This window comes from Salvia miltiorrhiza, chromosome 1, assembly GCF_028751815.1.
Source record: "Salvia miltiorrhiza cultivar Shanhuang (shh) chromosome 1, IMPLAD_Smil_shh, whole genome shotgun sequence".
Taxonomy (NCBI): Eukaryota; Viridiplantae; Streptophyta; class Magnoliopsida; order Lamiales; family Lamiaceae; genus Salvia; species Salvia miltiorrhiza.
This window is the reverse complement of record NC_080387.1, coordinates 58,758,775-58,785,416: the sequence shown is the minus strand read 5'-3', so window position 1 is coordinate 58,785,416 and position 26,642 is coordinate 58,758,775. Positions and strand designations below refer to the sequence as shown.

Here is a 26,642-nt window from a genome sequence, read left to right as displayed (position 1 = left end):
TCAATTATATTTTCTATTTTATTAAATGGGATTTTATTCCTAATTAAATAGATATATATGATTAATATTTAATAAAATGAATTAATGGGCTTATTGGCCACTTAAGGCCCTAAGGCCCATGCATGAAGGCCCAAAGCTCATAAAGCCCATGAAGCCCATCTCTAAAATCTATAAATAGAGGTGTTGGGGTGCTCATTATCACAATTCGAAGGAGCGGAAGATCGAAGAGCATAAAGAATTCTCTCTAGTATCACAAGTTGAAGTGGAAGATTGAGGAGTTCAAAGAATTCTATCAAGTATCAAGTGAAGTCTTGCAAGAATTGAAGAGCTTCAAGCATCTCTAAAAATTCTATTCAAAGCTTCAAGTATTCTTCAAGTGTCTTCAAGAATTCTATCAAAGCTTCAAGTATTCTTTAAGTATCTTCAAGAATTCTATCAAGTCTTCAAGTATTCATCAAGTATCCTTCAAATCTTCAAGATCTTCAAGGCAACATTCAAGTATCCTTCGAATCTTCAAGTATTTGAGCATTCAAATCTTCAAGTATCATTCGAATCTTCAAGTATTTGAGCGTTCAAATCTTCAAGTATCCTTCAAAATCTTCAAGTATTCCTGCAAATCTTTGAAGTGATCTTCAAGTATCCAAAGAAATCAAGTTCAAAAGCTTCAAGGCATTCTTACAAATTCTAAGAATGTTCTCAAATCAAATCAAGTTCAACGTTCAATCCAAAATCATGACTTGAGTCCCTTGGATTGACGTCATCAAATCAAGTATTTCAAGAACCTTTGAACTTGTTCAAGAATCAAATAGAAGAAAAGAATCAGATGATTAACTAGAGATTACAACCCGCATAAATCTATCTTCAAATCTATCAAATTATCTTTGTAACGCATTTTGTATTTTATCAAATTGAAATACAAAATTTGTGTTTACAGTACCATTCGTTCTAACACCTTGTGCGAGAAATCTTGACATGAAAAACATTGAGACGAACAATGTAAGTAACATATTTGTCTCATTCTTTATCGCACCTAGTATTTGACACGAATGGTGCGAAATTTTCATTATATATATTGTCATGTCAATACAAAATTTTCATTATCTGTATCATATTGTGTTGATACAAGTATATATTTTGTGCTCATGTTATCTTTGTGCACGAACACATGCTTATTATATTGGAAATTTGGATGCCAACACAAATTACGGTACAGTAAAAGACACATATATTTCATAAAAAAAAAAAAAAACACATATATTCATGTTTATAAAAATACACATAATTCTATGAAAACGAAAACAAAATCTTATCGTCCATAATACATGCCTTGTACTAAAATGAAAACCTTAAGTAGTGTTGATTAAATGATAGTATGATATTATTTCTTGTTTTATCTTACCTATATATATTGAGATATGAATGAGAAGCTTAAGTAAAATAAAGTACATAATTAATTTCCCAAATTTGGCTTAGATGCCCCAGCAAACCACATTAATTCCACCTAAACCCCGAGATCCTAACCCTCGCTTTCGTCACCACCTTTTTCTCGTGTTTTTCCGCTCTCCACACTAACCAATTTCTCTCACATTTTCAGCTTCATTTTCAACAATATAACTCCGAACAAATCTAACCAAATACACACTAACAACGATTCATCGCAAATTTGATTCAATAATACTCACACACAATCCGCATTTTCCAATTTTTCTTTTCGCCGACGTGAATATTCGCTGATATGGCGCCGGCGGCCGGCGTATTGTTACAGGGCGACCGGGTCCCGGCAAAGCCGATGGTGGTGCCGCAGCTTCGGTCGGCGCCAGTGCCGGAGGTTGTCGCCAAGGACGCTATCATCGCGTGGTTCCGCGGCGAATTCGCGGCGGCGAACGCCATCATCGACGCACTCTGCAGCCACCTGCAGGAGCTGGAGAGCATCGGCAGAGGGGCGGATTACGGATCGGTCTTTGCGGCGATTCATCACCGGCGGCTGAATTGGGTGCCGATCCTTCAGATGCAGAAGTACTACCCGATTGTTGATGTGATGGCGGAGCTCGAGAAAGTCGCGGAGAAGAAACGGGAGGTGGTGGTTGTGGGCGCTGGAGGTGGCTGTACATCCGCGTTTAAGGAGGAGTACGCGGAGAAGGAGAAGGAGAAGAATGTCGACGGTAGTGATAATGCCGGAGGAGAAACGGTTGCTGAAGACGGCGGCGAGACGATGGTGGTGGATTCGCCAGAAAGTGATTACACTGATTCAGGTAAGTGAATAAATCATCGATCGTTTTTGTGATTAGTTTCCTCCAAATTTTATCATTATATACACTATTTGGGTAAGTGATAAATTTTCCAGCATTTTTCGCGATTTCACTGATTAAACTAAGCAATAAATTCTGGATCATTTAGATGACCAGTTTCCTCAAAATTTAATCTTGATGTTCGTTTTTGTGTTTTGTTTCTTATTCGCCTCTTAGTTGACCAATTGAATTAATTTTACTCATTTATCCTTGTATATCAGAATATTCTTAGGAAAAGATGCTTTCATTTTTCATTTAATAATCTGTCACGTTTACATGGATGTGTTTAAAGCAATTTTTACTCTCCAAATATAATAACCTGTTATTAATTTTTGTCTTTTCTGTGTTCCTACTATGATTATTCTGATAAAATAATACTTCTTCCATTCACAATCAAACTTCATATACTTTTTTTTAGAAGGTTCAAAAAAATATTTTTATTCTATTTTCAAATTATACATCACTTATAATATCTTATTTAGTCTTACTTTTTATCCCTTTCAATATTAATTTTAACATGATATGAACGGTGATAGTATTGAAAATGTAACGAAACGGCCAGAAGTTCACAAATCAAGAAATAATTCCTCGAGTCCTGTGAACATGTGAGGTTTGTGACGTCAAATTTGGTCATTTATTGTATAGAGAAAGTACACCTGGAGATGCGGTGAGGTACCGTCAAAAGTAGCTCAGATTAAATTTTCTAGCTTATTTCATGTGAGGTTTGTGACGTAAATTTTGATTAATTACTAGTTTTACAGTCGCACGATGCGCGGCACAATGCCTTAATTGTTCTCAACTGTGGTGTGATATAGTAATAAATGATACTCCCTCCGTCCCTGAAATAAGTTCCTCTTTTTCCATTTTGGGACGTCCCCCAAATAAGTTCCTCTTTCTTTCTTTCTATTTTTGGACAACTACCCCACCACTAATAATACTTTATTTATTCTTACTTTTCACTTTTTCACTACTCCCAATACTAATTATAACACTTTTTCACCTTTTCGTCACTCCCAATACTAATTATAATATATTTTTCTCCACTATCAATACACTTTACCATTTTCCTTAAAACTCGTGCCGTCCCCAAAGGGGAACTAATTTTGGGGACGGAGGGAGTATTTATATAGTACATTTGTGAGTGATGCATAGTGTTAATTTTGTAAATGATAAGTGCCAAAAGAAAAGTTTGTATGCGCTATATTATAAATTTATAACAATATTATTGTTGTTATGTATTTGGCATAGTATTAAGAAACTCTAAATTAATGAGGATTTAATAATATATACCTACCCATGACTTTATTAACGAGAATTTTGGTTAGTTCAAGCAGAGCGTTGCATTGAAACATTTTACACTTTAAACCTTTTAATTTGTGAAGGAAAAAATTTCACCATACTTTGTAATTTTGATAATTGTTCATTTCATATACCATGGAGTAACTTTTAAGTAATCACTCCATAGCAAACACAAATTAAAAGTTGGTCAAAATTCAAAAGAAAAGTATTTAAATAAAATTATCAGCAACACTTTATGAACAGCATATGCTTCTGCCAATTCATTCTGTAAAAAAGATATAAGAACGAAAATGACAATATTAGCAAATACTATTGGGAAAGATTAAATTTTCTTGAAAAGTTGCTGTTTACATATAGGCTCTGAAAAGTTATTGTTTACCATTGCAATTTCTTTTCTTATTCTGGATTGCAGGATCCCAAGAACTGCAGATATTATGTTCTAACCATGAAGAATGTGAGGCGCGCCAAGCCCAGATCAAGATGACAAAAGGGTTCGTGGCGAAAGAGCCAGTAAAGGGGCAAATGGCAAGTCTCTTTCCCTCTGTGTGTGTGTGTGTCTGTTTCACGTGCACAACACATACAGCGAGCTTCTTCTGATCATCGTACCTATATCATGGGATGACAGGTGAATGTTGTTAGAGGCCTTAAGTTGTACGAAGACATATTCACTGGTGGTGAGCTCTCAAAGTTGAATGACTTTGTGAACGAACTCCGTTTGGCTGGTCGGGATGGTGAACTCTCAGGTAGATCTTGTGATTCTCTTGGCGTTAAAATAGTTTTAGTCTCTTGCTGCCAGAAGTTATGAGTTGAGATTTATAGTTATTCATGTTTACTTCATTGACAAACATTGTGCAGCATCTGCTTCTTAACAGAAACTTTCAGGCTCCTGCTCCTAAACTTGCACGTTGGAAAGATTTCTTATCATATGTTTTCTATTGATCTCAGGAGACACCTACATATTATACAATCAGCAAGTGAAAGGGAACAAGAGAGAGTTGATCCAGTTTGGGGTTCCCATTTTTGGGCAGATCAAAGAAGATGCTACAGATAAATTTCAAAAGAGTATGGCAAGTTTACATTCAAATGCATCAACTACTTTTTATGTCACTCTTGTATTTACGAAGAAGCATTCCACCATTGTCGAAACAGGCTACATTGAACCGATTCCAGCTCTTCTTCAGGATGTGATCGATCACTTGATTCAGTGGCATCAGATTCCAGAGAACAGGAAACCCAATAGCTGCATCATAAACTTCTTTGACGAGGTATACATCCCTCAGCTTTAGATCTTTCTTTTTTTTCTTTTTTTTAAGTGAGCTTTAAATCTTTCTACCAGACATAATATTGTTAATTCTGTCGTATCAAACATATTGTTGATACCATATGACAAAAGGCATCATAGTTAAAATATTCGTCTTATTCCATACTGACTAACAAACGAGTCCTAAGAATGTCAATGTTTTAGTGAGTGCCTCATCACAGCTCTATACTAAAAGGAAGATTACAAAATAGAATAGTTTATTTGTGCAGGGAGAGTATTCTCACCCTTTCCTGAAACCACCTCACTTGGACCAGCCTCTCTCCATCCTGCTCCTCTCAGAGTCAACAATGGCGTTCGGTCGAACGCTCTTCAGTGATAGTGAAGGGAACTACAAAGGACCCCTCACCCTCTCTCTCAAGGAAGGGTATGTTGCACTTTTATTTGTGAACACTGAATCTCTTTTCATGTTTTTTTTCCTTTTCTTTCAATTGAGCCTTGAACTTTGATTTGTAAAATCTATGCCTCTGCACTTTTATTTATGTTAAAATTAAGTAGTTGCTTTTGGTTAACACAAGAACCTAATTTTAACACAAATTAAGTACAGCTCTGTTAGTCACTTGGGCATGACTTACTGGTGGAGCGAGTATTCTTGTGATCAAATGTCTCAAGTTTGAATCCACCAACACTTTATAAGTCGAGTCTGTTGCGAAAAACCAGTAAGTTCAATTTTGGACATTTTCAGGTCTCTTTTAGTGATGAGAAGAAATAGTTCAGACACAGCAAGGCATGCTATGTGCTCCTCTCTAAACAGAAGGGTGAGCATTTCTTTCTTCAGGGTGAGGAGTCTCAGACGGACCGAGGCTGAGAGTAGTTTCGAATCCATGACCTTATGGCAAAGAGGGCTCACAGCTCCGTACACCATGCAAGATAGCTATGAGCTTTTGGATGGAATCCCCAAATGTGGCTTTCTGCAGTCTCCTGTCGTGATGCTCGCGCCAGTGGGCCCAATGGCTGTGAGTCCTGGAGGAACCCCACGTGGTGGCACCGGGGTTTTCCTTCCGTGGAGTGTCGGGTTGCCAAAACCTGCAAAGCACCTCCCACCACGCGCACAGAGACAGCGGTTTCTTCCTCTTCCTTCCACTCTAGATACACAAAGTTGAAGATTGGTGCTGTGATTTTTGTATGCAACAGCAACCTGCTAGATATTTTTTTTAGTTGAATTTTGCAATTATTTATGCTGCAAAGAAGCAATTTTTCCAGCTGAGAATAGTTGGTGCTTCTTTAGGGTTTACTCGGCTACGATTCAAATAGGTTTAGAATCAGAAATTTTATATTTTTGAATTTCCCACAGTTGAGGTTGAGGGTTAGTTTAGGCAAGAGAGGGTTCATTGTTGTATCAACTTGTTTATCTTCAGGTTGAAGTTTTTTTATGATTTAAAAAATTATTCCTTTTTGTCAGTATATTTCTAATGTGCAGTGTGTCACATTTGCTCAGATGTAATCTAAATTCAAGAAAATAGAACATCAATTGAAAGAGGCAGTTTCTTTTTATAGCATCTTAAAATAGAGGTTTACAATTCTTCATCAATGAACACATTGAGCCACATAAACAAAGGCAGTTACAGCATACTTTCACATGAAGAGTAACAGCAAAGAATCAAAACACATATAATCAGTTTGAATAAATTTATATTGACTTGGTAGGTAGCTTCAATGGGATCATTCTTTGTTATCCCTTCCATTTGCCGATCCAACAGCTTTAGCACGACGAGGTTCACAATGCAGCCATTTTCACGCCTTACTTGCAGCGATCAAGATTTCACTGGTTCATCATCATCCTCAATATCCCAACTCAAATCCTCATCATCTTCTGCAGCACTCAGCTGCTTCCTCAGCTCTTCTCTGTTGGGCCTCTCACTAGTCGAAACTTTCTTCTCATTGTCACTTCCAATGTCCTCAATCTCGTCCCACCCCATATCTTCCTCCTCTGTCTTCACCTCAGGCTTCGCCACTTCTGTAACTTCGCCTTTCTCAACCACATTTTCATCATTTTTCTCTTTGACAATTTCGTCAGATTTCAATCTCTCACCACTTCTCTCTCTGGCAACTCTATCAGACGTCGTTTCTGTTTCTCTCTCATCCACAGCCTCATCTTTCTCAACCACATCCTTCTTAACTTCATCATCCACAGCGGCATTGCCTCCTTCCTTCTCAAGCTGAGATTCGCCACCCAAACTCCCTCCTTTCTCACCAAGAACCGAGCTCCCATCATCACTCAGGCCTTTCGCCTTCTCACCATCCTTCTCCTCTTCATCATCAACATCCCACGACAACTCATCGTCATCTTCATCCACCGAGATCGCCCTCTTCACAAGATTAGCCCGGAACTTCTCCTGCTGCTCGAGTTTATCCACTCTGTAGAAATACCTACACCAAAATGTATCATGATCGACTACATTGGGCACAATCTTTCTAAAATTAGCATCCAAAGCCCCATTCTCCCCAGTCAACCCTTCGATCTCGCTACTCTTTTCATCGAGCTTAAAGCTCGATCTCCACTTCTCGTACTCCTCCAAATCATCCGGCTCCTGACAGAACGTATTCAAATCACTCTGAATCGCACTCAACTGAGCCTCAAACCTACTGTACCGCCCCGAATTCACGCTCCGATTGATCTCCGGCGTCTCGGACTCCCCATCCGAAAACTGCGGCTCTTGCAAGATTATCTCCGCCGTCGACTTCAGCACGCCGTGCGCCGCCGACGTTCCGGCTTCGATTGACGCCGGGAGCTCCTTCACGGCTCGGCTCGCGGCTTCCCGAATGATCTCGGATTCCTTCCTCAGACCCGAGCCGAATTCCTTCAGATCTCTGCTGTAAGTCTCGATCACTGATTCCGATCTGGTGGCTAGGGTTTTGATCAAGCTCCCGAAACTCCATCCGTCGCCGTCCGCGCCCTGATCGGTGCCATTCGGACTCTGATCTTCGGCCGGCGGGTTAACGGCGGATTCCAGGCCGGATTCGTGTGGACTCTCGGGTTTTGGAGGCTCCTCATCGTCTAAGATGATAGATTTGAAGAAATTCATAGTGTGAATTTTTGAATTGAAGGGTTTCGGTTTTCGGGGATTTGGGAATTTGGGATTTCAGTCGTCGCTGCTGTTTAGAGATGACGGTTACCTGTTACCGGCTACGATGGCTACAGCTGAACGCAGACTATTTATTTGGGCCGGTGATTTGGGCTTTAGCCCGTTAGTTCAGTTGGGCTTATTAAATAAAATTTGGAGTTGCGTTTAATAACTTTTTTCTTTGGATGCGCTTCAATAAATACAAAATTGTAAAAAGTAAATATTTGAGGGTAAATCTTCCTACAAAAAAAAGGTAAATCATCTAAAAGAAATTAATGGTAAATTAATTGTGGTATTTTCAACACGTATTTTCCTAGTGATTTTAGTAGGTAATTATGATATTTTTAAAATATAGTACTCCCTCCGTCCCGTTATTAATGGCTCGTTTCTTTTCGGCACGGGTATTAAGGAGAGTTGTATTAGAGTATGTCCCACATGTTTAATGAATCTTAAATATTGTTAACAAAGGAGGCATTTGTTTCTCCAAAAATATACTGCCGTCGTCACCGGCGAGGCCGGCGCCGAAGCCGGCGCCGTCCCTTCCCCCCTTATTTGTGCTTGTCGTCTCCCTCTACCCCTACACACCATCCTTTGAACAGCCAACAAAGAACCAGTGACAGAAATCCAAGAAATTGATTTACAAAAAAAAAAAAACAGAAATCCAAGAAATTGCCTCCAACAACAAGAAATGGGCAAAAACATTTACAAGAAATTAAAGAAATTGTCTCCTAATCTGTAAATTTCTTCACCACAAACTGATCTCAAATCTCGCCGCACAAAGAGTGGCGAGAAATGAAGGCGGTGGAAGGTGAAGGCGGAGGGCGGCGCGGGCTGCATCGACGAGCGGTCGTCTTCTTGGAGGCACAGATCTGATAAGGAAAGAGGCGGAGGCAGAGGGGGGTGGATGGGGGCTGCCGATAGGTTTTTCTGGAGAGGGAAGCTTGGGGGGAAAGGCGACGCGAAGGTGGAGGCGCTACGTTGGAGGCGGCGCAGTACAGGAGGTGGCGCTACGGTGGAGGAGGTGATGGCGGAGGCGACTGGAGCGAGAGAGAGGCGAGATGACAGTGAAGATGGAGGAGACGGCGAGGTGGAGGAGACGATGAGATCTGGCGGAAATGGAGGTGACGCACAGAGGAGAAAGAGAGAAGTTGCGGAGGAGGTGGGTGGACGCGGAGTCGCCGCGCCGCCGCCGTGGAGGTGGAGAGGCGGCAAGGGTGAGCATGAGAGAGAGAGAGAGAGTCATCGGGAGCGAGAGAGAGAGAGTTTTTTTAAAAAGGAAGAGAGAGAGAGAATTAAAGTGAGAGGGGTTTGATTTTAATTAAATAGGTTTAATTAGGCTTTTAATTAACATTAATCACTCCCTTATTTTTGCCAAAATATGAAACGTGCCATCAATAACGGGACAACCCAAAAAGGAAAACGTGTCATTATTAACGGGACGGAGGGAGTAATAAAGTAACAACCATCTCTTGGTTGGAATAAGAAATGGAACATCACTGTGGAATAGGAGGTCTCCTGAGTATTTTCAACACGTATTTTGTTATTTTTAATCTTTTATTAGGCTTGCCAAGTTCGTTCAAACAAACGGTTTACTATCTTACAACTTGGACAAATTTTTCACTGAAATTTGTATAATCTTGTATCCTGGTCAATAAGTTACATGCAGCTCCATTGGCCTAAAATCATTTTTGGAAATTGGTAATATGCATCGGAAATAAAAATGTCATGTGTGATTTTTATAAGATTATATGTTAATTTGCAGGTTAATTTTATGAAAGGCCGCGTGTTAATTAATCCGTCAAATTTACTGTATATGTTATCAAGTTGAAAGGTGTTTTCACTTGTATTGGTTGTGAAATTCAATGAAAATTTAGTGATCAATCTTGAGCCAAAGTCTCCAAGTTGTTGAATTTGTTTGAAATTCATATCTCATCACTATTTGGCAAACAATATATTACAAAATTATTTATAGTAAACATACTTAAACTAACTATGAAATCGTTGGCCCTTCAAAAAAAAAAAAACTCTGAAGTCGTTGGAATTCTTGTAAAGATGAGAATTAAATGAACTGGAATTCCCAGCCACTTCCTCTTCGCATCTGCGTTGCTACAGATAATTCATGGAGTAATATATAGAGAGAGTGTTTCAAATAAATCTAGGTATATATCCTATAAAATACTACGTATATGTTTATATACAGGGTTGAGTTATAATAAGATTTTTTCTTAATTTAAGAAATTATAATAAGAATGCATCTAATTAAACCTTAGATAAAAAAAATCTACGGTTAGCATTGATTATTTCAAATAAAATTAGTGGCTGGGAATTGTTTAATAACGGATTCATTTTATAAAATAAGTTGTGTGTATACTTAAAGTGCAGTCTGAAGTAATTAACGATAATATGGAGTTCCCGAGTGATAATTAAAATGGGAAATTGAGAAGAAATAGGAAGTTGGAAGTTATACATAAATCAAAGTTAGAAGATTGGGTGTTGGGTGTGGGAGCGATAAAGATCATAAGGCGCCCAGAGATAATCAAGGGCGCAAGGCGTCCTGGAATCCAACCTGAGCCAGGGCTTCCCCTTGCCACTCCAATGCAGCAAACTGACGGGGCCCGGGTGCAATCCCCTGCACCTCCCTTCCACATTATCCCCTCCCAACCCATGCTGATTCCACCTGTGATCAACGCCCTCGATCTTCCCGCCCAACACCAGCAGGAACGGCGGCAGCGACCCCAGCTGATAAATCCTCCTCTGCTTCTGCACCACCATCCAGCTCTCCACCCTCTCCGTGTACCCGCCCCTCCTCCACTCCTCCAAGTCCATCACCATCACCCCCGTGTTGAAGTAGCACGCCCGCCGCCCCCGGAACGTCCCCTCCAGTTCCGGGCTCGCCCAGAAGGCGTCGGTGAAGTAGGTCGTCAAGTTAGCGTGGCAGTACTCGGGGGCGCCCAGGGCTTTCCCCCTGAGGTCCGTCGCCCACAGCTTCGCCACGTCGTCCACCACGATCAGGTCCGAGTCCAGGTAGATGAGCCGCCCCACGCCCGAGGGCAGCGTCTGGGCCAGGTAGATCCTCGCGTAGTTGAGGGGCTGGTCCAGGGCTTCGCGGATGGATTTCGAGATCAGGCCGCGGATTCGGGCGGTTTGGAGCCGGTACAGCTTGAACCTCAGGTAAGGGAAGGTGGCCTTGATGGCGGAGGACACGGCCGGCTCGTTGCGCACCCACACGAAATGGAACAACACGTTTTCCGGGCACGACGAGTGCTGGAGGATGGACAGGACCGCCGCCGCCGTGCCGCGGAGGTAGTTGGCGTCCAGGGTCATGGCGATGTGGATGGCCGTGGCGGGGCAGCTTTCGCCATTGCGGAACTTGGGGGCTTCTCGGAAGGAGGAGGCGGCCACCAGGAGCGGGAGGAGGAGGAGCAAGGAGGCCGTCTGGGCGGGGGCGGCCACCATGGTTGAGGAGGCTATAATGGGAGAGAGGGAGCAGCCATTGATGGATTGATGGATAAATTGGAGAGAGGAAAGGAGAGGAGTTGGTGGGATTTATTGTGTTTTTTGGGAGGCATGCAATTATCCTCGGAGAATCCATGCATGTTATATCACTCTCTTTTCTTTATTTATTTAAATAGTAATATACATGTTTATATTGACGTAATAATGTCATATTTATCCTTGCATATATCACTCTGTTTTCTTTATTCATTTTTTTTTTTGAGTTGGAGGATGAGGGTGTTTGAGGTTCATAATCATACATAGATCTCGTACTTATAAAGCTGAGGAATGCCATTAAATAAAATACATGATTAAAACAATACATATTTACATGAAATATTCTTTAGTGTTAATCATGAAAAATATAAATATAAATCGAGGTGGGGAAATCAAATTCTAATATCTTCTCTATTATAATACTAGTATTTCATCCTTTATCTCAATATTATACGAACCATTCATATATGATGGCATTGCTAATATAGACACGACGTGCACCAGTGATGTCAAGATAAAAGGAAAATAAATAAACATCATTTGTATAGAGAAACTACGACTGATTTTCCCCTTTCTTGTACAAGACTAATGTTTCCTAATTTTTTAGCATTAAAACGGCAAGATATCTTGCAATGAAACACATCAACAAGAACTGGAATATAACAGTAGCAATTGCAAGCTTTATAACCACCTCGCCTTGCTGAGGCAAAACCTTCAGTCCCACCTTAAGCTTTTCACAACATTGCTTACATGTATCTGTAATCAGTGTATGATACAACAGAAGACCGAAGTATACAATATGAGAAGCTTCGAGTTGGCAAAACTTTGAGTTTCTCAAGAAAGGTCAATGCAACGAGGAAACCTTACAACGAAGATCAAAGCTCATCTTTTATTGGAGTTGTTTGATAACATGCTTCATCCCAGTAGTAGGGGAACTTTAACCTGGTAGCTGTGTGTGGCATACTCCAATCATCGTATATGAACCTAAAACCAAAATTTATAAACAGTCAAAAACACACAAACCACAAGACGCGGCAGATCATCATCTCATTGTTGAACTAAAAAGAGCCAAATAATATTCTTTTACCAAGAGTGCACGCTTTATAAACAAAAAAAAATCACAAAGAGTAGCAATAAAGTGTAATCTTTTTTGCCTAGATATGATAGTAAGGGCAGAAATGTGGATGCATGAATATACGAAATGAAGCCTACTGATATATGGTTTCTAGGAGAATACACACAACACACGATCTATGTAAAAGTCCTATTTCCATGTAGTCCCATCTCAAAGTGACCGTGTTCGTAAACCACAAGATAATAGCTGTACAATCAAAGGAGGTTTTGCAACTTGTACAATGATGCCTTATTCACTCAGGATTTATATATAGTTGCATTTCATAATAACCACATATCTCAACCACAATATAACAGTATTATGAGTCAAGGGATCCCGCAGCTTGTCTGATATTATTGCCTTGTAAGATATCTCAGACGAGCACATTGAGGCCCGACAAGGGATGATGTAAAATCACTTCTATGCAGACACCTAACTTTAGAAGTAGGCTGCTACCCTTTAGAATGGGCTCTGCCCGATACGTCAAATACTAGATGGAGTTATAGATTTTCATAAAGCAAAAGTATGAATGACAGTTGAACATACTAGATGGAGTTCTAGAAGTCCGAAAATCCAATGCACCGAGTAGTCAGGCCTATCTATTGGCAATGAGGCAAAGTACATTGTAACTTACACTTTCACTGGTGGTCTGGATATAACAACCAGAACTTGCAAATCCTCCCGTTCATTCGTGTTCCACAACTGCAGAGAATCACAGTCAGGAGGGAATGAGAAGGAATTTTAGTAAAAGTGGGCAAGGGCAAATCAGCATTATCACTAGTTGCCATGAGATTCGAAAATCAGTAAATTGATATGACGAATATGTCAAGAATCAGATACTGAAGAGCTATTGAAAACTTAAATCAAATATTCAGCGGACAGGAAAAACAACATATCAACATCCAGTAAAGTCAAAAGACATCTAATCTAACTACATGATTCATATGTAAAAAAAAAAAAAAAAGGCCTACAGAGGAAGTGAAAACAATGCTAGCTAAATACCCTGAATGTGTAACAAGCAATTGCAAGTTGAATAATCTTGTACGCAAAAGATAGACTCCGAGTCCAAGTCACAAAAGGCTTCACAAATATTTCATCATCCCAGCATCACTCATTACCCCTCACTCAGTGATATTTTTATCGAAAGAGTGCACATATCTTCGATTCTTCTATATTCCCCACTACGATTAGAGTTAAACTACAAAATCCACCATGAAAAATTGAAAGTAACATACAAATTAATTGATCCTTTGCTTTCTCCCAATATGCAATCAGAACCTTGCCTACATACCAACAACAATCGTGTGCACAACCACTAAAACTCACCCTGCTTCTTTAACATAACACATGTAACAGTCATCACCTAAATCCACAAGGGCGATATTCAAGAAAGAGAAACCAAAGAAGCCAGTATACCTGATGAGCATCATTGACAGGGACGAAAAATGTACTGTTCTTGAAAACCGGAAACTCCTCAGGACTGCCCGGATAGTTTTTGTGTGAATTTGAGGCAAGATAGAGTGTACCACTCCCCTTCAGAACAACAAAGATTTCCTCACATGAATGTCTATGAATTGGTGTACGAGCACCAGGAGCAAATGTCTGAAGCCACACCTCAATCTGCCAAGAACACCAAATTCACAGCCCTTTAAACTGTGAAAAAACAAATAACTAGGAATTGAAGAATCCATATTCATTGAAAGCACTAAGATCATAATAACACCAGTAGCAACTGTCTGACGCCACGCCTCAATCTTCCAAGACCCCCACATTCATACTCTTTTAAATATAAAATCAAATAAACTAGGAAATTAGGAATTAGAAGAACCCTCGTTCAATCAAAGCACTAAGATCATAATTACTCAATACAAAAGGCATGATAGTTCAAAATTCAGAAAACAAAAACGACAAAAACAATTGAATTGAGCTATAATTACCTCCTGAAAACCGTGCATTGCAGAACCCGCAACGGTGATGTGAGATAAACCCTGCCTACCATAGTTATCTTGAGGAATTCCACTGATATTTCGGACTATCGGAATTCCTGCAATTCAATTTACACGAATTAAATAACAAGCTCATTTCAAGATTGAATAACTTAGTTGATTAACTTCATGCACGCAATCTGTTTGATAAAATGAAGCGCTTACCATTGGCCGCACAGTGGGAACTTTCGACAGTGGTAGAGAATAGAAGCGCGATCAAGAAAAGAATCCAAAGAAAAGCCATGATTTTTCGAGATTCTTCAGTGTAAATTTCCGAATTTATTGTTTACATAAGAAGTCACATGTCCGACAGCTTCGACTCTTTATTCTTGTTCCCTCGAATTACATTTTGTATTGATGAATAATACTATATAGATTTTGAGGAATATTTGCTAGATTTTGATGAATATTAAATTGTTGTTGGATTTTTGAAGAATATTGAATTATTTAATATTTTGTATTATTGTTGATAATATATATATATATATATATATATATATATATATATATATATATATATATATATATATGAATGAGATCATATAGATCCCAATGCTTATAATAGATCCCTAGATCTAAATCTTGACCACACATTTATGACATGTGGCGCATCAAGATGGTGACACGTGGCAAGGAGCTTCCAAGCATTCCAAGGCAAAATCTGGAGGGATAAAATTGGAATGTAATTTTCGGATTTAATAATTAAAAAAATATATATTTTTTTTAGATTTTCTCAAAATAGATATATTTTAGATGCATATAGTTTCACACAAAGATGCATAAAGTTTTCACATGAAATGCATAACTTTGAACAGAAAAATGTATTTAATTTTTCCAGTTTTGGTATTTTCACCACCCCACCCCATACCACCCCCCAACCCTCCCCATTACCACCCCCCAAAAATAGGCATGTTTCACATGCATATAAAATCAAACAAAAATGCATAAAGTTTTCACATAAAAATGCATTAAATTATACAAAAAATGCATTTCATTTTAATAAATCTGGTAGTTTCGTCACCCCACCCCTGCCCCACCCACCCCCCCCACCCCCAAAATTTTTTTTTTTTTTCAAAAACTGATTTTCTGATTGCTGGCCCACCCCTACCCCCACCCACCCACCCCCTCCCCCAATTTTATTTTTTTTAAAAAAAACTGATTTTAAAAAAAAAAAATTTGGGGGTGGGGGATGGGGGGGTCAGTGGTCAGAAAATCAGTTTTTGAGAAAATAAAAAAAAAATTGTGGGGGGGTGGGGGTAGGGTCGGTCAGTGGTCAGAAAATCAGTTTTTAAAAAAATAAAAAAATAAAAAATTTGGGGTGGGTAGGTGGGGGGTAGGGGGTGGGTGGGGGTGGGGTTCAGGGGTGTGGGGGGTGGGGTGAAATCTTATGCATTTTTATATGAAACTTTATGCATTTTTATATGAAAGTTCATGCATTCTCGTATGAAACTTTATGCATCTAAAATATACCTATTTTGAGAAAATCTAATTTTTTTTTTTTAATTTCAAAAATTACATTCCAATTTTACCCCTCTCCAGATTTTGGCTTGAAATGTCTTGCCACGTGTGTCACCATCTTGATGCGCCATATGTCATAAATGTGTGGTCTAGATTTGGATCTACGGATCTATTATAAGCATAGGGATCCACCGGAACCCAACCCTATATATATTTAAAAGAGTACATAATTAGTGACGGAACTACAACGAAAATTAAATAGCTCCAAACTAAGCCTTAACAACGGAATTAATTACGGAATTATTTTGTCATTGGCGCTACCACAGCCAAATGACAACCAAATTTAGCAACGGAACCGAATTTAGCGACGAAAATTTTGTCGCTAGTCCGTTGTTAAAGCTAACGACAAAATTATTTTTCATCGTTAAATATTTTATCGAGATTCTAAATTTGAAATTTTTTTGTTATTATTTGGTCACTAACAATGTTTAGCTACGAAATTTATTGTTTTAGCGATGAAAAATTCCGTCCCTAATCTGTCTTAATGACCTCATGTGCTGTGTAGTTTAATGTATTTGTATGTGTCTATTGTCATGTCCCACTTTCCATTTATTACTGTGTGATATGAGTATCATTTATTCATTGCGTCATTGTGTGCATAGATTTCTTGTTTCCAAATATTTATTGTCATGCATGCACACGCCTCCTAGGCTCCTTCCAACACCCATGCACGCCTCCCTCCTACATAGATTCTCATCCTCTTGAAATTATAATGAAAACAACATGTAAATTAAATCTAACTTCAAGCACCATTAAATATTGGAACCCTTTTGGATTAGTTATAGTTAACCCTACAATCTTCTACCCCTTCATTGGGATATTTTCACAAACACCTAAGCGCATGAGTATTGTACATCACGAATATATCCAAATTTTTACACATAATTCAAAACCATACAAACAGATAATTGCTAATTTCACAAAGGATTAGTAATTATTTCAAAAGTGTTGAAATCGAACCTATAGTTAACCCGATGCATGAAAGTTTACATCGTGAATCCCAAGTTTTTTATGCATAATTCAAAATGACGCAAATAAGTCACCAGAAAGAGATGGCACCTTCAAATCGTTCTGCCCAAGAGATAAAACCCTAAGCAGGGTCAAATACCCAATCTCACTTGGTATTCCGCAACTGAATTTGGTTAGACGGGTACTCTTTTTTCCCTTATTGGTTTTTTCCTCACGGATTTTACTTAAGGTGATTTTAACAAGGCCCGACCCTTAATTTGCTCTCTGTGCTCTCAAGGGTTCTTTAGATTTTTGTTTTCTCTTTTATAATAATCTTATCTAAATAATATATTGGTATAATCAAAGTATTTTTTTAGTAAGACATGTTCTAATAATATTTTCTAGAGTTTCCGTCACCAGTTACATATATTTATACTATAAAAGATAAGAAATATTTATTAATATTTTAGTATATTAAATTCAGGGTGTTACATTTTCACTTTCATAGAAGCACGCAAGCTTTGCAATTCCAAGCAAAGAACTGCAGAAGGAATAAAATAAGGCTTCTATTGAGACGCCATAACTACTTTTGACATTTAATGAACTTCCAAGGAAAATGAAAATGTAATGCACAAAGGGGTAATTCGTTAATGCAAATGAAGCAAGCTGAAAACAAAATTTGAGAATGTTTTCCTAAATCAGCCAATAATGGAAAGCTAAACAAGATCAAGAACCCGGTGAATTATACTCAAAGGTGCTCTTGAATGCTTGATTAACAGATCTCATAATTCATTTCGTTTTCACTATTTCAAGCCCCAATTTATTGTTAGCAGTGGATCTCTTTAGTGATGATCTTGTTGCCGACGTAAATAAGTCTCCAAAGGCGGCACAGCCCAAGCAGATCTGCAGATGTAGAAGAGGGTGGTGACAGCTACGCTTTGTAGTGTCGCCTTCATCATCATCTTGTACTTTGATGGTGCCGGTTAGATCATGTCTTAATTAATGATGAAGATGAGGTACAGAACTTGGAAATTAACCGAAAGATGATCAGTAATTTCAGTAATTGTAATTGAATCTCAATAAGGATGAATGAGTAGGAATGATTGAGATCACGGAAAAGTTCACGGAATTATGAGATCAGTTAAATAAGGACCCAATAAAATTAAAGAGAAACGTAGAAGGATGTATTAAAACAAAAAATTTATGCAAGGATCTTACGAAACAAAAACTAAAAATAAAGAGACCTCAAGATATGTTTTCAGATGATAACTAGCATTATACTTGAGAACAATAACCAGCCTGAAATTTATGACCAGTGCCGAATTACGACAACTAACACTAACATTGATACTGAATATGTAATACTAGAGTACTAGTCACAAGCATAAGCGTAAAATCATGTTTCACCGTCATTGTCCTTGTTGAGCTCATCAAAAGCAGATCCAACTGCAATGTTGTAGAAAACATATATATATAGACAGATAAATCAAGTTGCTCAATAAAATATAACATAAATATGTATATATATATAAAATAAAGATATGAAACTCAATACATACATTGAAATTGCAGAATATTCACTTTGTCACAGTGGATCTAGGCTATGTGCCTCTGCCTACTGCTTGATGTGATCAAATAATTAAAATTGATGGAGAAATCATTATAAAATTATAATTACTCTACCTCCCACAAAAGTGACAGATCCAGGTTTGTTGATGACAACTTCCCTGTTTTCAATAGTCCAATCAGAACAACCGTCTTCTTCACTTTCCTCCATTGATTGGGATGGGATGGACTTGGGAGCACGAGTCATAGAACTCTATACATATAGGACTTGGCTATGTGAGAGAGACAATAGATATATGTGTGTGAATCTGATACATACCTGAAGGGTAAGGTCCACTTGAATTGATATTTACTATAAAATACTCCTCCAGCAACGTCTGCTTGCAAAGCGAACTGAAGCAAATAAATACATCATCATATCTATACTATATTAAAACAGCAGTTTTCAATTAGAAATTGATTTCAAATCAATTTGAAATTGATTTGAATAGCAATTTTGATAATACTTTTAATATGAAGGTTAAAAAAAATTTATTAACACCACTAACTCATTTCACACGTTCACACTAATTCAACAAAATATATTAATTACTTAGAAAACACTATTCAAATATATTTATTCAATTTGATTTTCTTTTAAATTCATCAACTTTAATTTATAAAAAAATATTCAATATGGATGTTAAATTAAAGATAATGACGATATCTTTAATTTGATGTAAAAATTATAAAAAATAAATTTAAAACCAATAAGTTATTATAGTTTAAAGTCACCAAATAATTTTTTTCTCTCTCCTCTCTCTTCTCTGCTCTAACATCTCCTCTCTCATTTCCAATTTTTTAAAATTCACGGTTCTTTCATTCCTTTTTCCATATTTTTTTATTTTATTTTTTATGTTTTTACTGTAGATCAGTTTTTTTTATATTTTACTATTTATATTTTTATTATATCAGTTTAATGCAATTACAATGATGAAACTTATATTTGTTCATTTTAGAAATCTTTAGCTTAAAAATATTTTTTTAAAGGTCAACTTTATATTAATATAAATTTGTAGATAAATAACTAATATATAGTATATCTTAAAAATCGAATTTTTAAGCTTCAAAATTACTCATTGGAAAATCAGTAATTAGAGAACCATTATCAATTTTCTTTAAAAATAAAAAATAAAAGTAAATTGAAGAGTTTAATTTTTTAGTAGCACATTTATTTAAATTTACTGAAATTGTATACATTTTATTTTGGAAAATGAACGACACATATCTCATGTTAAACCCTTTATTTTTTCACTTTCCAATTGAAAAAAAAAAATGTATACATTGTAACTTTATTTTAAAATTTGAGCATAAACAAAATGACCTCATAAATATGCATTCGAAAACTATATTAAACTACAGTTATACTATATGTAAATAAATAGTTTTGTACATCTTAGAATATTATATGATCCATAATGATACTCATTATCATCTATACTTGCTTTTGATATTTCATAATTTATTTATTTATAAATTTATACACATTATCAATTAAATCAATTAATTGCTATTTCAATAATTGAAAATTCGAATGTTTTCAAATTGATATTTTTATTGAGATTATATTGTGAATAATTTATTTTTTATTGAGATCATTTATGTTTATATTTACTTATATATATATATATATATATATATATATATATATTATGTTTACATTTTTATTTATTTATTTAAATTATCGTTCAATTTCGATGATGGTCGTGCATCGCACGAGCGGGCACATACTAGTTAACATAATATATGGATTACCTTCATAACTAATAATTACAGCAATGTGAAAGAGTTGGCAATTAGGTTAAAGAGTAAAACGAATCAGATTAATCCACAGCAAACGGGTAATGTACCAGGCCCTCCGGGGCATCTTTTGTGCATGGCGTTTCTCGAAAGTTTCAAAGAAAACCTGGTTCAGATTAATTTTTCAGAATGATCCGATCTTCATCTTATTACAAAAATATATTAATGGAGTAGTACTAATTAATAGAATTACCCTTCGCCGTTCAGTAGGATCTTCAGGCAGATTTTTGGGATACATCGAAATGGGAAAGCGAATCCCATATGACATCCCACCCTCAATTTTAAGGTGATCTGGAATGCCTAACAAATAATAACATAAATTAATACATATTGTAAAAAAGATTTGACCGATTAGAAACTAATTCATATAATGGAAATTGGGACTTAAAATCTCTTTGTTTCGATTGACAAACTACGATCACCCACCACCACAACAAGAAGTATTAGATAATGTAGCATAATCAAATTAATTATAATGCATTCTGTAGCATAGCTATTCAAACCCTAGCAAGACATTACTTCAAAAAAAACATCTTAGCAATACATGATTCAATTCTGTATCCTTCTTTATCCCAAATTCCAAAACCTAGAGAGAGAGTAACAATAAATTATCATAACAACTGAAATCAATGGAGAAATGATTACCCCCAACAGCAGCGACATAACCAGGTTCGTTCACAAGGACGACTGGCTGCACAGTTTCAGTGGAATCAATATAACTGCGCTTTACACCTTTACCCTTTTCCTCCATTGATTGGGATGGGATGGACTGCTTTACACCTTTACCCTTTTCCTCCATTGATTGGGATGGGATGGACTTGGGAGCCCGAGAGTCATAGAACTCTATACATATACAGCCTGGCTATGTGAGAGAGAGAATAGATATGTGTGTGTGTGTGTGAATCTGATACATACCTGAAGGGTGTGGTCCACTTGAATTGATACGGACTATAAAATACTCCTCCGGCAACAACTGCTCGCAAAGCAAACTGAAGCACATAAAAACATCATCATATTAACATAATATATTGATCACCTTCATAACTAATAACTACAGCAATGTGAAAGAGTTGGCAATTAGGCTAAAGAGTAAAAAGAATCAGATTAATCCACAGCAAACGGGTAATGTACCAGGCCCTCTGGGGCATCTTTTGTGCATGGCGTTTCTCGAAAATTTCAAAGAAAACCTGGTTAAGATTAATTTTTCAGAATGATCCGATCTTCATCTTATTAGAAATATATATTAATGGAGTAGTAGTAATTAATAGAAGTACCCTTCGCCGTTCAGTAGGATCTTCAGGCAGATTTTTGGGATACATCGAAATGGGAAAACGAATCCCATATGACATCCCACCCTCAATTTTAAGGTGATTTGGAATGCCTAACAAATAATAACATAAATTAATACATATTGTTAAATTGATTTGACCGATTAGAAACTAATTCATATAATGGAAATTGGGACTTAAAATCTATTTGTTTTGATTGACAAACTACGATCACCCACCACCACAACAACAAATATTAGATAATGATGTAGCATAATCAAATTAATATAACGCATTCGCTATTCAAACCCTAGCAAGACATTATTTCAAAAAAAAAAAAAATCCTAGCAAGACATGATTCAATTGTGTATCCTTTTTTATCCCAAATTCCAAAACCTAGAGAGAGAGTAACAATAAATTATCATAACAACTGAAATCAAAGGAGAAATTATTACCCCCAACAGCAGCGACATAACCAGGTTCGTTCACGAGGACGACTGGCTGCACAGTTTCAGTGGAATCAATATAACTGCTCTTTACACCTGTACCCATTTCCTCCATTGATAGCTTAATTGGGATGGATCGGAGAGAAATTGTATAGCGTTTAGCGAGCGAAAATAGTATGATAGCCCTACCTTAGAGCTGTCAAATAGGCTGGGCCGGGCCAGCTCACAAAGCTTTTGAATTATACCGGACTGCGTCGGATCGGATCGGATCGGGTCGGGCCGAAATTTGACCGGACTGCAAATTAGTAAGCTCAGCTCCTATCGGGCCATCGACGGTCGGTCCTAATAAGCCCAATTTTTTTTTTGTTTCTTATTTTTTAAAAATAATAAAATAAATTAAATTGATTAACATTAAATTAATTATCAATTTACAAATATAATTAATAATAAAATAAATTTACAATGAACTAACCATTTTCATTTTATATAATTTACTAATATTCAACCCAATGTATAACCTTTAATGGTTAATTTGCTTCAACCCTTCAAATTATTCCTTATTGTATTCTTAACTATTCTCTTTACGGGTACATGCGTAATTACTTTTTAATGTTACAAACATATATAGTTATAGTTTAATACTATTTCATATTAGGGGTTATGGTAAAAAAATACACGAACTTTGAAAAAAATTGCAATCTTCTCTTGAACTTTCAATTGAGCTTCAAAATACATGAATTTATATTTTTGTTGCAATTTTCACCTAAATTTGACTTTCAAGGAAATTAGAGCTTAATTGCAACAAAAATATAAATTTATGTATTTTGAGGTTTAATTGAAAGTTCAGGAAAAAATTACAACTTTTTTCAAAGTTCGTGTATTTTTTTGCCATAACCCCTTCATATTATAACGTTTCTCGAAAAATGAAATCAAACCATTAATCACTATCACTCATTTCACATTCAATACCCACTATATATATATATATATATATATATATATATGAGTTAAAATAAGTACATTTCTTAAGATACATAAAATAAGAATTATTTTCAGTCCTTAGATCATCAAGATCTACGATTGGTTCATCATCCTGTTGGATGAATTCATGGTTTTGAGTTCGAATCCCATGAATAACAAAAATTTATTTTTCGCAATTCATACTTTTATACAGCGAATTCATACGTGTTCTACATAAAATTCATATATCTTTCCTAATTCTTATTTCTTATTTTAAGAGGTGCTCTCATAGTAGCATTTCACTATATATATACATACGCAAAATCTTGCATGAGGTCAACTTCATCGTATGAGGCGGGCTTGACCCGGTCTGACCCGACCCACGCGCGTTAATATACATAAGCCAATTTTTAACAAGGGAACATAAAAGTGTGGGCTAGTGCAGTGGTAATAGCTAGAGGTGGCCACGGTTCGGTTCCCGGTTCGAACCGGAACCGCCGGTTTTCGGTTCCAAAAACTGGAACCGGAACCGAACCAAAAAATAACCCTCACGGTTTCGGTTTCGAACCGTGAACCGGCGGTTCCGGTTCCGGTTCCGGTTCCGAACCGCCGGTTCCGGTTCGAACCGTTAGAACCGTCCGTTTTTTTTTTTAATGTAATTTTTATAATTTTATGTATTGTTGTGTAAAATTTAATGAAATTTGCTTTAATAAAATAAATGACACAAGAAAATATAAAGTTCATATACATTATTTTCTAAATTGAACTTATAATTCAAAGTTATACCTTACAACTCTTGTAAATAAAATTTACAAATTACCACATTTGAATGCTAAAATAAAATTAAGGCAATTTAGTTTACAACTTTTAAATTAAGGCAATTCAAAGTTATACCTTACATGTATCCTGTTTCGTCTTTCAAAAGTTTTCCTTTTTTTTTTTCCTTTTTGTTTTCATTTTTTGCTCGTTTCTTTTTCATTTTTTTCTATTTCATTTTTTTTTATTTCTATTCTTCTTTTTTTACAATATTTATTTTATTTTATTTATTTCAAAGCAATTATTATTATGATAAAAAATAACTATCAATATGAAAAATTGTAGTAATATTTTTTATAGATTACCTTTCATCATATTAATAGTAAAGGATTTTCTTACGACAATAATTATTTGACCAAATATTTTCTTTATTTTATTTTAGTAAATGATTTTCTTTATTTTCTTTATTTTTTCGTTAATTTTTTATTTTCACATTTTTTATATTTTTTTTTCTTTTTTTTCAATTATTTCATCTTTTCTAAAAATATTACATTTATTCATATCAATTGTTATTTTTTTCTTACGACAATAATTATTTGACCAAATAACTAAAATTAAAAGGCGGTTCTAGGCACGGTTCCAACCCGGTTCCGGTTCCGGTTCGGAACCGAGAACCGACGGTTTGAGAAATCGGAACCGTAACCGAACCGGCCGAGCACGGTTTCGGTTTCGGTTCAGAACCGTGTATCACATACACGGTTCCGATTACAGAACCGTCCCGGACGGTTCGGTTTTCCGGTTCGGTTCCCGGTTCCGGTTTTTTTGGCCACCTCTAGTAATAGCTACCTACTTTTCCTTATGCCATAAGAGGTACAGGGTTCGAAACCTTTACCCCCATTTCATTAATTCTTCTTCTTCTTTTTTTTCCTTCGTGAATAAATGGGTATAATTATAGAACTCATCAGTTTTAAAAAAAAATTCTTAATTTCTAATTACATCCTTCTAATTGAATTTAATTATATTTACTTATTTTTTTATATATACTAGTGTACCTCCCGCGCTATGCGCGTCGAATATAATTTTAGACTCGCGTAATGTTGAGTTGCGTAATGTTGAGTTGGGTATTAGATTCAACGGGCAAATTTTTTATAAAATAAGAATTATTTTCAGTCCTTAGATCATCAAGATCTACGATTGGTTCATCATCCTGTTGGATGAATTCATGGTTTGAGTTCGAATCCCATAAATAACAAAAATTTATTTTTCGCAATCCCATACTTTTATACAGCGAATTCATACGTATTCTACATAAAATTCATATATCTTTCCTAATTCTTATTTCTTATTTTAAGAGGTGCTCTTATAGTAGCCCTTCACTATATATATATACATACGCAAAAATCTTGCAAGAGGTCAACTTCATCGTATGAGGCGGGCTTGACCCGGCCTGACCCGACCCGCGCGCGTTAATATACATAAGCCAATTTTTAACAAGGGAACATAAAAGTGTGAGCTAGTGCAGTGGTAATAGTTACCTACTTTTCCTTATGCCATAAGAGGTACAGGGATCGAAACCTTTACCCCCATTTCATTCTTCTTCTTCTTTTTTTCCTTCGTGAATAAATGGGTATAATTATAGAACTCATCAATTTTAAAAAAAAATTCCTTAATTTCTAATTACATCCTTCTAATTAAATTTAATTATATTTACTTCTCTTTTTATATATACTAGTGTACCTCATGCGCTATGCGCGAAGAATATAATTTTAGACTCGCGTAATGTTGAGTTGGGTATTAAATTCAATGGGCAAATTTTTGAAAAAGTGAAGAAAATCGAGCTAAGAACAAAGAAATTAAGTGTGCAAAAAATGTGAAAAATAATATAGCATTTGTTTATTTGATTTCCTCTTATGGAAGGACTTGCTTACCTTTAATCTTAGGGGGTCTATTTATAGTCTATTATTATTGAGATACAATACTAAGGCTCATTTAATTTGGTTTCGAGGCCCAAATAATAATATTTGATAAGTGCAAATCATTGGTTGCCACATGTTTTAAAATCTGATATTCTAAAACCAATCAATCAAGTGTTTAGAGTTTAGTTTTCATGGTTTAGGGTTTAGAAAATATAATATTTTGTATTAAATCAAATTAAATCCTTATATTAATATGAATATACACGTGTGCCAACAAATGTATATCTTATACTGATTGAAAGTAAATATTTGTAATATGAAATGTAAAATTGATTTTTTAAAATTAAAATTCAAATTTCTTAGAATTTTGTACTTTTTAATTAGTAATAGAAAAAATAATACCTTATTTTCAATAAAAGTAAAAATTACGCCTAGAAAATGTAATACTTATATTGAATGAAAGTAATATACTTATATTAACATAAGTATTCATTTGTGCGAACAAATGTATATCTTATGCTTATGAAAAGTAAATATTCATATTAGGGTTCAAGATTTAGTATTCGGATTTAGGGTTTAGTTTTCAAGGTTTAGAGTTTTGTTTAATGAAGGTAAATACTTATATTAACACAAGTATACATTAGTGCTAAAAAAGTAAATTTTATACTATTTAAAAGTAACTATAATCTTAATAAAAAAAGTATTATTCATAAGAAGAAATGTAATATTTCAAAATTAATTACTTTTTTCCACCAAACTTGTTCATTTACTCACGAAATTTATCATTATAATTATTTGGTTAAGTTAATATGATGTTAAGTACAATATTGGAGATATAAGGTGGAGTTTGGTGAATGGAGAGAT

General features: G+C 36.0%; 5 protein-coding genes across 10 annotated transcripts; 1 reads left to right on the top strand and 4 right to left on the bottom strand.

The window, feature by feature from the left end:
* The first annotated feature begins 1,369 nt into the window (after window positions 1-1,369).
* On the top strand, window positions 1,370-6,311 carry LOC130998901 (RNA demethylase ALKBH10B-like). The gene is made up of 7 exons (XM_057924340.1): window positions 1,370-2,252; window positions 4,000-4,112; window positions 4,213-4,330; window positions 4,533-4,649; window positions 4,737-4,852; window positions 5,118-5,272; window positions 5,591-6,311. Exons 1-7 carry the CDS (start codon window positions 1,736-1,738, stop codon window positions 6,006-6,008), a joined length of 1,554 nt encoding a protein of 517 aa, XP_057780323.1. The 5' UTR covers window positions 1,370-1,735; the 3' UTR covers window positions 6,009-6,311.
* A 65-nt stretch (window positions 6,312-6,376) lies between these two features.
* LOC130998911 (uncharacterized) lies at window positions 6,377-8,063 on the bottom strand. The gene has a single exon (XM_057924348.1). It carries the CDS (start codon window positions 7,929-7,931, stop codon window positions 6,660-6,662), a length of 1,272 nt encoding a protein of 423 aa, XP_057780331.1. The 5' UTR covers window positions 7,932-8,063; the 3' UTR covers window positions 6,377-6,659.
* Window positions 8,064-10,362: 2,299 nt separating this feature from the next.
* On the bottom strand, window positions 10,363-11,533 carry LOC130998919 (probable galacturonosyltransferase-like 4). Its single transcript, XM_057924354.1, has one exon. The coding sequence runs from the start codon at window positions 11,424-11,426 to the stop codon at window positions 10,449-10,451; it is 978 nt and encodes a 325-aa protein (XP_057780337.1). The 5' UTR covers window positions 11,427-11,533; the 3' UTR covers window positions 10,363-10,448.
* A 589-nt stretch (window positions 11,534-12,122) lies between these two features.
* Window positions 12,123-14,920, bottom strand: LOC130998948 (auxin-binding protein T92-like). Its single transcript, XM_057924393.1, has 6 exons — window positions 14,727-14,920; window positions 14,514-14,620; window positions 13,993-14,196; window positions 13,211-13,278; window positions 12,330-12,446; window positions 12,123-12,218 (listed from the first exon to the last, which is right to left on the bottom strand). Exons 1-5 carry the CDS (start codon window positions 14,803-14,805, stop codon window positions 12,338-12,340), a joined length of 567 nt encoding a protein of 188 aa, XP_057780376.1. The 5' UTR covers window positions 14,806-14,920; the 3' UTR covers window positions 12,123-12,218; window positions 12,330-12,337.
* Window positions 14,921-18,280: 3,360 nt separating this feature from the next.
* LOC130998926 (uncharacterized) lies at window positions 18,281-22,332 on the bottom strand. Of its 6 annotated transcripts, none has more exons than XR_009093346.1 (10): window positions 22,156-22,332; window positions 21,707-21,813; window positions 21,564-21,619; window positions 21,348-21,421; window positions 21,078-21,275; window positions 20,626-20,732; window positions 20,483-20,538; window positions 18,913-18,986; window positions 18,587-18,846; window positions 18,281-18,473 (listed from the first exon to the last, which is right to left on the bottom strand). XR_009093346.1 is itself a non-coding variant. In XM_057924371.1 (9 exons), the coding sequence occupies exons 1-9, from the start codon at window positions 22,259-22,261 to the stop codon at window positions 18,791-18,793; spliced, it is 834 nt and encodes a 277-aa protein (XP_057780354.1). In that variant the 5' UTR covers window positions 22,262-22,332; the 3' UTR covers window positions 18,281-18,790. The 6 variants fall into 6 exon arrangements, 1 of the variants encoding a protein (XP_057780354.1); XR_009093347.1 differs by having other exon boundaries at window positions 18,711-18,846; XR_009093354.1 differs by lacking the exon at window positions 21,564-21,619 and having other exon boundaries at window positions 22,156-22,327.
* Window positions 22,333-26,642: the final 4,310 nt, after the last annotated feature.

Coding starts and splice junctions, on each gene's coding strand:
- LOC130998901 (XM_057924340.1), top strand. CDS start 1,736: ATGGCGCCGGCGGCCGGCGTATTGTTACAGGGCGACCGGGTCCCGGCA. Junction 4,113..4,212: donor AGCCAGTAAAGGGGCAAATG/GCAAGTCTCTTT, acceptor ATGGGATGACAG/GTGAATGTTGTTAGAGGCCT. Junction 4,650..4,736: donor TACAGATAAATTTCAAAAGA/GTATGGCAAGTT, acceptor TTGTCGAAACAG/GCTACATTGAACCGATTCCA.
- LOC130998911 (XM_057924348.1), bottom strand. CDS start 7,931: ATGAATTTCTTCAAATCTATCATCTTAGACGATGAGGAGCCTCCAAAA.
- LOC130998919 (XM_057924354.1), bottom strand. CDS start 11,426: ATGGTGGCCGCCCCCGCCCAGACGGCCTCCTTGCTCCTCCTCCTCCCG.
- LOC130998948 (XM_057924393.1), bottom strand. CDS start 14,805: ATGGCTTTTCTTTGGATTCTTTTCTTGATCGCGCTTCTATTCTCTACC. Junction 14,621..14,726: donor TTCCCACTGTGCGGCCAATG/GTAAGCGCTTCA, acceptor ATTGAATTGCAG/GAATTCCGATAGTCCGAAAT. Junction 13,279..13,992: donor CTGTCAATGATGCTCATCAG/GTATACTGGCTT, acceptor GATTCTCTGCAG/TTGTGGAACACGAATGAACG.
- LOC130998926 (XM_057924371.1), bottom strand. CDS start 22,261: ATGGAGGAAATGGGTACAGGTGTAAAGAGCAGTTATATTGATTCCACT. Junction 21,620..21,706: donor ATCCTACTGAACGGCGAAGG/GTACTTCTATTA, acceptor AATCTTAACCAG/GTTTTCTTTGAAATTTTCGA. Junction 18,847..18,912: donor AAGTGGACCTTACCCTTCAG/GTATGTATCAGA, acceptor CTATATGTATAG/AGTTCTATGACTCGTGCTCC.